General features: G+C 41.5%; 1 protein-coding gene across 4 annotated transcripts in view; it reads left to right on the top strand.

The window, feature by feature from the left end:
* The window catches only part of pard3bb (par-3 family cell polarity regulator beta b), a 248,643-nt gene that overhangs the window by 93,450 nt on the left and 145,193 nt on the right, over positions 1-10,000 (top strand). For 3 of the 4 annotated variants that reach the window (XM_039817956.1, XM_039817958.1, XM_039817959.1), the window contains 2 exons: positions 150-275; positions 4,442-4,700. In XM_039817956.1, the coding sequence (XP_039673890.1) occupies positions 150-275; positions 4,442-4,700 (385 nt within the window). The remainder of the gene's footprint in view (positions 1-149; positions 276-4,441; positions 4,701-10,000) is intronic. The other variant, XM_039817957.1, reaches the window with a different exon arrangement.

Genomic DNA, 10,000 nt, shown 5'->3' with positions numbered 1-10,000 from the left:
ACACATCAGTCCTCTGGGACACACACTGAAAGTCACTGTAAGAAAGTGTGTGTGCTTGTATGTGTGTACATGTGTGCAAGGTTTTAGAACTGTAGAAGTGATGGGAACATACATTAACCTCCCGTCCTGTCCATGCTCTCTCCTGTCAGGTCTCTTGGTCTGTACATCCGTGGAGTGGAGGAAGAGAGTCGCTCAAGAAAAGAGGGCTTGTTTCAAGAGGATGAGTGCATCGTCATGATCAACAACACCGACCTCATGGACAAGACATTCAGCCAGTAAGTGCAACACTGTTTGTGTTGTTGTGTTGGGTCTAGGAGGTCAAAATATGCCTCTGAGATTAGTTTAATATCTACAAAAGCATGTCCCAAGGATATTACTGTGGACAACCGAATGAATGTGGATGTCTTACCAATATTTGTAATATATCATATTACAACATAGAATTCTCTCATTTAGCTTTTCTGATACAATGAATATAAATACAGATACATGCTTATGTAATCAGGAACAGCTTGCTCAATTAATGATTTTAGGTTAATGCAGGGATCTAGGTCCTATTTATTTAAAGCGTCAGTTCACCCAAGTAAGAGAAAAACAAACTTACTTACATTTAGTGGTGTCTAGCCATACAGGACATTTTGGTTTTATTTGTGAACGTTTTAATATATTTGTCTCTATATTTGGTTTCTGTCTCCAATGTATATTTGTGATGTGGGTGAACCGTCCGTTTAAATGTAGAGTTGAGATTTTAAAATGTAAATCAATCAATCAATCAATCAAAATTTATTTATATAGCACTTTACAAAAACCAGCAGGTATCCAAAGTGCTTAACATCAGAAACACATGTCATACAATAGAAAGAATGAACATAGAAAACAGTAAAATCAGAAAAGGTTACACAGAAACAAAAGAATGAAATTGTCACACCACTGCTACGTATTAAAGGCCAGACAGAACAGATACGTTTTTTTGGGGGGGGGGGCGGGGGGGCATTTTTGGCCTTTATTTAGACAGGACAGCTGAAGACATAAAAGGAGAGAGAGGGGGAATGACATGCAGCAAAGGGCTTGCAGGTCGGAGTCGAACCCGGACCCGCTGCGTCAAGGAGTAAACCTCTATATATGGGCACATGCTCTACCAACTGAGCTATCTGGGCGCCCTTTAAAATGTAAATTTAAGTTTTAAATCACATGAAAGTAAAAGAAATTCAGATTTCAGTGTGTCCCCTACATAACATTACCAGATGGAAAAGTAGCCCTAAGTGTATACTGTATTTGGTTAGATGCATTTCATGTCAAACCTTTTGAATTCTGGCCTGTCCTGTCTTTTTTTTTTTCCTGTTTCCCTGCTGTCTTTGCCTCTCTGTGTCTTGTTTCCCTTGCCATTGTCAGAGGGCTTACAGTATATCACTGCTGCACTGCCATCACAGAGAATAGCAGAAAGACACTTGGCAGATGTTTGGAGAGCGTTGCTTACAAATCCATCTATGCGTGCATCTGTTAGAGCCGGCCTTTGTGTGTCTCTCCTCGTTCCACCGCCTTCCTCTAAGGAAAGATTTGTTTAACATTCATTGGAGACCAGATGTTTCACAGTAGAGTTTGCTTACTGTAACACTGAAGCACCTGAAAAGAAGTACATTATCATGAGAGTATGTTAGGATGTAACAATGATTACAGAGCATTGAAATGGAGAAAAAAAAAGACACACCTATAAAAACGATTGCCACAGATTACAAGGACTGATGTGGATGTTATAATGATTACAGCCCATTACAATGTCAATACAGTCTACACAATAGTCCTTGTCCAGCGTTCAGTGTGGTAATAAGCTTATATGAGGTATTTTATGCTGTACTGTAGGTAAATGGATTATCACCGGAGGGGTTTGGACCTATTGTTCAAAGACAGGTGTATAGTCCCAAGTGCACTCACTCACAAACACCAAACCAAGACACACACGCACGCACGCATGCACGCACGCACATTGCCAGTATTGTTCTGTTATGGCAGGTGTATTGAGATGTGTAGCTTGGTCCAGTGAAGTATGTGTAAGTAGGCCACTGAAAGTCCACTGATCCCTATGAGTACCACACACACACACACACACACACACACACACACACACACACACACACACACACACACACACACACACACACACACACACACACACACACACACATACACGCTCACACTTCTATTGTCCCAACTTGGCAGCTGTATTGAGGTAGCCTGCTTTATTAGAATATCTCTTTAACACAAATGTGCATGCACACATTGTCCAGTCAGGAGCAATAATGATATCATCTGTGCACAATGGTCCCCATATACACATCAACACACACAGCTTTCGCATCTAGTTTCATTGTACTGTATTGTAGTCTTTTTTTTTCCAATGAAAATCACTACAAGTGTCATTCAGCAAGGTGTGACATAAGCACTTGCTTAGACAGCCTAGTTTGTTTAATGGTTAAAGTATGCAAATCCTGTCTGAATAGAATTTAGAAGAAATGACCACCCATTCTAAAAGACACACAAAAATGTGCAGTACATATATTTGACATATACCTGTTTTTAAGTTGATTTTCTGGAGTGATTAATTGATTTAGTTGGAAACTTCTCCACAATGCAATTTTATCACCAGATTTATGTATAATAATACAAAGACGCAAATACACAAATTCAGAGTGCGGCGTAAATGTGTCTATTGTTGTATTGAAAGAGCAGCTACAATGTTAGCGTAGCCCTGACCAAACTGAATTTAATTCAGAAAACAAGCATTTTAAAAGTTGTTTGCTTGTCGTCGTGTAGCGAGTAGCACGTGAGATGCAATTAAACACAAATGATCCCGATATGCTCTCACAATCAAACTGACGCAAAAGCAATGCGAATATTCGCTCTGCCTCGGTCTGGATGTGCCATAAATTCCTGTTATATTGATATAAAATGTTAATGTATTATTATTGCTTATCTGATGTAATACAATGTGTATATCCTTCATACGTGACTTTCTATACATAGTCTCTAGTTACAGAAACTTTATGAGAGTCATACATCTAATAATATTCTTGGTGGGAAATAATAGGAGTGTAATCTAATAGAGTTTAAATAAACTGGATTTTCTCTGTCGGTTATCTGAGGTGAATGATGTTGTGTACCAATAGCCTCTGACACAATGGTGCCCCTAATTTACTTAGCATAATCTGATATAAACTCATTATCTGCAAAATGATCTCTCTTATAGATCATGAGATTATAATGGCCTGCTGTACAGGTGTCATTGTTCTGCGTTGCATCTCGTTTTCTGTCCTGCCTTCAGTTTGTCCTGTTGCTCAGTGAAGATGAATGCACAGCAACACAGACAGTGACCTACCACTCACAAGTGGGAGAATACATAGAAATCGACAGATGAAAGACAGTGTAACGCAGAATAATGAACTACAGTTAAAAAATGACCACGCATTATAAATTATAAATAACTGTAAATTATTTAATAATAAAAATTTATAAATTTGATTTGGTTTCACTTTATCATCCAAATTCTCTTAAATTTGTCTTGCATCACATGACGTAAACTACTTAACAGCAAAACATTTAGCTAGACAACAAAACAAAATACAAACAAAATATAGACAGTATTACATATAAGACATTTTCAATAAATGTCATTGCTTGCTCTAATATTCACTGCTTTGCCTACACAGTCTTAAAAGAAAAAAAACACATGCTGATCTACTGATAACCCAAATACAACATTTAAGATCGTCTTGGGTTAGATGACATTGTCAGCTGGATTCCAGCCTCTTAAACACAAAGAATTTCTACTTTTTTGTGTTTTATATTATTGTAAATTTAAAATGGGATTATTACCTGTTCTTATTATTTCTGTAATTTAAGAGACTAGATAATCAGTTGGATTAAGTTGAAAAAGGATTGCCAATGAAAGCAATTGTTAGTTTCGGGGATACTTATAAGTCTTTGAATTGACAATCACTTAAATTCAGTTTAGTAAAGAAATATGAGCCTAAGATATGCCACAGTACGGTGCATTACAATTTTTGAAAATCAAAGCCACCATTTATAAAAATTAACAATTAATTGGAACTTTTTTAATTTGTCATTTGCAATCTGATTCATACCATGCATCCTTTATTGTTTTTCTCTTAATTTAGTTATATGTCCTGTGATGATTACTTTGCTTGTCAGAGATTGATAACTACACACTGTATGTTATTGTGATTAACGGATTAGTTTTAATGGTAAATGTGTGCCATATGTAGTACACACATACACAAACTTTGCTTAAAACGTCACCCACTTCTTGACAAAAACTTTCTCTACTGTTCCTTCTCTTCATTTTTTACCGATTGCTCACCTCTCTCTCTCTCTCTATCTGTCTGCCTTACTCTCCCTCTCCTCCTTTTCTCTTTCACCCTCCTAGAGCCCAGGAAGTGTTCCGTCAGGCAATGCGTTCCCCTGTTGTCCGCTTGGACGTAGTTCCCTCCTCTAACAGAGAACGCTATGAGAAGAGTCTGATTGGTCAGCTTTTTGGCAACAGTGCCGGTCCCGAGAGCAGCCCCCGAATCGCCAAGACCAAAGAGCCACCTCCACCTGTCAAAGCCAAACCTGTGTTTAAGCCCTCTGAGAATCCAACCATTCGATTGGCAGAAGAAGCTGCCACTGTGGAAGCCGCTGTAAGTGTAAGTAGCTCTGCTCTAAGTCGACCTGGGACATTTTGACTTTGTTTCATCCTACTTTTATGACATTATTTTGCAACTGCAAGAAACTGAGTTCGAAGTTCTTCTCTGTTTCACTGCTCTTGACACAGCTAAATAACACTTTCTACACAACTTTTTTTGAGAACATACACACATTAATGCCCCCGCAAGCCTTCCTCCTTCGAGCAACTTGGAGGTTTTCATGAACTGAAATTTAAAATTATTTGAAGGTATCAAATGGCATGATTTTTTGTCCTTGGTCCAAAATATTTGATGCGGGAATTACTTTCAACCTTTTCACACTTTCCACTACTGTTACTCGTTGAATTCTGTCAGGATATGTTCAGTTTGTAGAAACGGTATGAATCCCACATTATTTTAGTTGGTTCCCACCTCTTTCTTAGAACTATTATGAATCAAGCATATGTAATTGTTAGTGCTGTCATACGATTACAATATTTAACCACGATTAATCGCGTTAATGTCATAGTTAACTCGCAATTAATCGCACATGTTTATCTATTCTAAATGTCCCTTGATTTCTTTTTGTCCCATTCTTTTTTTTTTCTCATTTTAATGCTCTTATCAACATGGAAAAGTGTCATATAATGTGCCAATGTAAATGTGGCTGTATACCTTTAAGAGCATTCTGCTGCGTCCCTACGCACGTATGCACGTGGTGCCTGTAACATAAGACTCACGCAGTTGTGGAGAATTAAGTTTAGTTACCTGCACGTTTGCTTAATACAAAGGATTCTTTCAAGTATAAGACTTGTGTGGACATTTGAATTCTTTACATGGTGTCAGAAGCGTTTGACGGACACATTGCTTCTTCGAAAAGATGGCCAAGTTTCATCCTCCGGAAAGTTTTGCTTTTGATCGTCCAAATGAATGGGCTGACTGGAAACAACGTTTCCTGCGTTTTCGGTTGGCCACTAAACTGAGTAAAGAGGACGGCGAAGTGCAGGTCAGTTCGCTGATTTATGCCATGGGGCCTGAGGCTGAAAACATTTTCAAGTCTTTCACCTTCGAGACGGATGGGGATGAGAAGAAGATTGACGTTGTGTTGGGAAAATGTGGTGAGAAAGCTGAAATGTTTATCAGAGCCCTGTACGAGTTGTCAGAACACTGTGACTTCGGTGTAAACGAAGACGAACACATCCGTGACTGCATTGTGGTGGGCATTTTGGACAAAGAACTGTCACGTAAATTGCAGCTAATGACTGATCTTAAACTTGCCCAAACCATTACAACTGTTCGCCAGTCCGAGGAGGTTGCACTCCAAGTTCACCTGCAGGGTGAGTCACACGTAGCGGTGCAGGAAATCCGCGGGAGAGGATTAGGCAGAGGAAAGCCCAAGTGGAAACCTAAAAAGAGAGAAAATGATCAAGGAGACTCGAAATGTGGAAAATGTGGAAAACTGAAACACAGAGATCCGGAAAGGTGCCCAGCCATGAACTCTACATGCAACAAGTGTAAGAAGGTGGGTCACTGGGAAAAGAAATGTTAGAGTAAATCAGTCAGAGAAGTGACAGAGACTGTTTCACAGACACCATACTTCCTGGGTGCAGTCACCAATGAAAACAGAAGTGATGAACAATGGAAAATACAGTTTACAATTGGAACAACACCGGTCAAATTTAAAATTGACACGGGTGCAGATGTAAACATTATGGGAGAAGAGACATTCAAGAAATTAGTTCCCAACAAGAAATTGGAGTCATCTAATGTTGCACTGGGCAGCCCAGGTGGTCAGTTGGACTGTTGAGGAAAGTTTCAAGCCAGCACAGAATATAAAGGAAAGCCATACTCTTTTCCAGTGTATGTCATCAGTGGCCGAAACGCAAACAATCTGCTAAGCAGAGTCACAGCAATGATGATGGGGCTTGTGAAACGTGTCGAAGAAGTCCACAAAGCATTCGGTGAGCATGGAACACTCAAAACCGAGCCTGTTAAAATCCTGTTAAGAGATGTTGCCAAGCCATACACACTGCACACTGCTCGTCGCGTTCCGTTGCCTCTACTGCAAAAAGTAAAAGAGGAATTAAAACGCACGGAGGAAAATGAGGTGATTGAGCCTGTGACAGGAAAAATGACAGAGACCCTCAACAGCCTGGAAGGAGTGGCTATCTTCATGGATGATGTCCTCGTGTGTAGAGATACTCCAGAGCAGCACGACCAGCGTCTCAGCAAGGTGCTGGAAAGGATGGAGTCAGCCGGCCTGAAGTTAAACAAAGAAAAATGTAAGTTCATGCAGGACCAGCTTCACTTCTTGGGCCATGTCATTGACAAATCAGGTGTGAGACCTGACCCTGACAAAGTCGAGGCAATCCGCGAGCTCCCACCACCACAGAACGTGCAAGACCTAAAGCGGATTATGGGCATGTTTAATTACTTAGGAAAATACATTCCCAACTTGTCTACAGTGGGTCAGCCACTTTATGACCTGTTAAAGTCCAAGTCAGTATGGACGTGGGACTATTCTCAGCAGGAGGCATTCCAGCGGATTAAAGACATCCTGTCCACTTCTCCAGTCCTGAAGTTCTACGATGTGAACCGCCCTACTGCTGTCTCAGCCGACGCCAGCAGTTATGGCATAGGCGGAGTACTACTGCAGCTGCATGAAGGGGAATGGAAACCTGTGGCATACTGCTCACGTTGTCTGTCTGATGCTGAGACCAGATATGCACAGATTGAGAAGCAGTGTTTAGCGAGTGTCTGGGCCTGTGAGAGATTTGAAAAGTACCTGTGTGGCCTTGAGAGCTTCAAATCGGTCACCGACCACAAACCTCTGGTTCCACTCATGAGTCAGAAAGACCTGGACAACGTGCCAATACGGTGCCAAAGGCTACTCATGAGATTTAAACCGATGGCCGAATATGCACCAGGGAAGACCTTAACAGTGGCCGACACACTCTCACGGAGTCCACTACAGTGCCTGGAAAAGGAGACTGACACTCACTCTGACGTAGCGTGCTACATAGCAGCCGTTGTCGACGCCATGCCTGCAACCCCATATAGGCTTGAGGCCATAAAGACAGCTACAGCAGCAGACTGTAACCTACAATTGGTGTTGCAGTACATAAAGTCAGGGTGGCCAGAGTACATAGGCCATGTTCCAGCAGCAATCAGGGAGTATTTTCCCATGAAAGCTGAATTATCTGAATGCAATGGGATCATCAGATGTGCTGAGAACAGACATCCTGAACAGAATACACGATGGACACCAGGGTGACAAAGTTTAGAGAGCGAGCCCATGTGTCTGTATGGTGGCCCAGCATCTCATCAGAAATCCATCAAAAAGTCCAGTCCTGTCAGGTGTGCCATGAGATGAAACCCAGCCAGCGGAAAGAACCTCTCATCTCTAGCCCCTTACCTGACCGGCCTTGGAAGAGACTTGCTATGGACCTGTGCGATCATGACAAACACACTTACCTTGTCGTGTCAGACTATTTTTCCCGGTTTCTGGAAATACTTCACCTGCCGACAACCACTGCCTCGCAGGTAATCTTGAAGTTGAAGGCAGTGTGTGCCAGATTTGGCTGTCCAGACGAGGTTGTGTCTGACAATGGGCCTCAATTTTCATGCCGGGAATTTAAAGACTTTGCGAGAGAGTTTGACTTTACACACATCACCTCAAGTCCACACAACCCTCAAGGGAACAGACATGCAGAGAGAAGTGTTCAGACCGCTAAAAGAATCTTGAAGCAGTAAGACCCTCTGCTCGCCCTCATGTGCTTTCGGTCAACGCCTTGCACCACCACAGGCGTGAGCCAGGCAGAGCTACTCATGGGCCGGAAGATACAAAGGATTCTTTCAAGTATAAGACTTGTGTGGACATTTGAATTCTTTACAGAAAAGTGGATCGGCTTGCTTTGTGCAAATGTTTTTTTATTGTAAACAACATTGGCATATACTGTAGTGTTCAATTTCACACTAACATTCTCACTTGGACCCATTTAGCTATGGCTGCAGTAAGTTTGTTCTTAGTTGTGGTATCCATGTGCTTCTGTCTGAAGTCATCCATTGTCGCCTGGCTTTGACGAGGGGGCGGAGAATTGGCATCAGCTGTGTGCTTGACCATCAAGTGGTATTTCAGACGGGACGTGCTGCGATGATAGCTCAGTTCACAACGACAAAACACACAGATCACTTTGGTCTTGTCAATGGAACCATTTGGCAACTTTTTAAAAGTAAACTTTCCATTCAGAATCTTATTGGCATCCATTTCGGCGTCTCTCGCTCGCCATCCACTCAAAACGTAACGTTAGCCTACTAGTCTTTGGCCAGCTCGCAAGCCCAAAAAGTGTGTGCGGCGTGCCTGTTGTTTTGTTTCCGGTCTAGCTAGAGCCGGCGTGGTGTTGTAGTTTTTCTAACGTTACAAGTTTGCTAGGCCAAGAAGAACGTTAATCCCGTGATAAAAAAAATTGACGCCATTAAAATGGGTTTGTGTTAACACCGTTAATAACGCGTTTAACTGACGGCACTAGTAATTGTGCCTTTAACATCACCATGGTCACATGGCTGACATTTGAAAAACAGCTGGCACAGAGGCAGCAGTTACTTAGCAACAGCTGGTTGTCACCTTATTTTATTAAAAAACATATCTGTTTATCTGTGATTCTGTAATAACGACATTTGGAACACCGTTCCATAAACTTCTGGCAGGGCTGTACATAATGTGTTTGGTTCCCTACATTGACACAGTACAGCATTGATGATATTATACAATATTTTATTTTCACTTGTAATAAAGTGTGTTTGTATTATTTTCAGACACATTCAATTTTTCAGTTTAATGATGAATTTTTTTGGCAGGACCATAGGAATTAGCAAATTTTAAGATACTTGGCAAACTAAAATAAACAGTTAGGGCCAGATGTACTAACGCTTTTGCGCCCACTTCAGGCATATTTGTTTTGCAACGTGCGCGTAAAAGCATGGCGAGGTATGTACAAACAGGCCGCACTGAGGTAAAAGCGCAGACTGCCTGTTGCGGGAACTGAAAATGGCAAATTGCACTTTTCCGTGTCATGCATATGCATTCAATGGAGTGTGAAGGGGAAAGTGGGAGTATCCCATAAAGACATGGGAGGGGAAGCGTAAAGTGCGCCTGATTATGTATTCCGCGGTATGTACAAAAACCGCCCGTGAAAGCGTGTCTGTATTTTGCGGTGAAAATTCTCCGCCTCCTAAAAGCAGGTGTAAACCTGGAAGCGGGTTTCCTCACATATGCCTCCTGGTGAAATGGCAGCAGTAATCAGACGAAGACATAGGTGCAA

The sequence above is a fragment of the Perca fluviatilis genome, chromosome 12, assembly GCF_010015445.1.
Source record: "Perca fluviatilis chromosome 12, GENO_Pfluv_1.0, whole genome shotgun sequence".
NCBI lineage: Eukaryota > Metazoa > Chordata > Actinopteri > Perciformes > Percidae > Perca > Perca fluviatilis.
Note: the sequence above shows the minus strand (reverse complement) of the source record. Positions and strands in the feature narration are given on the sequence as shown.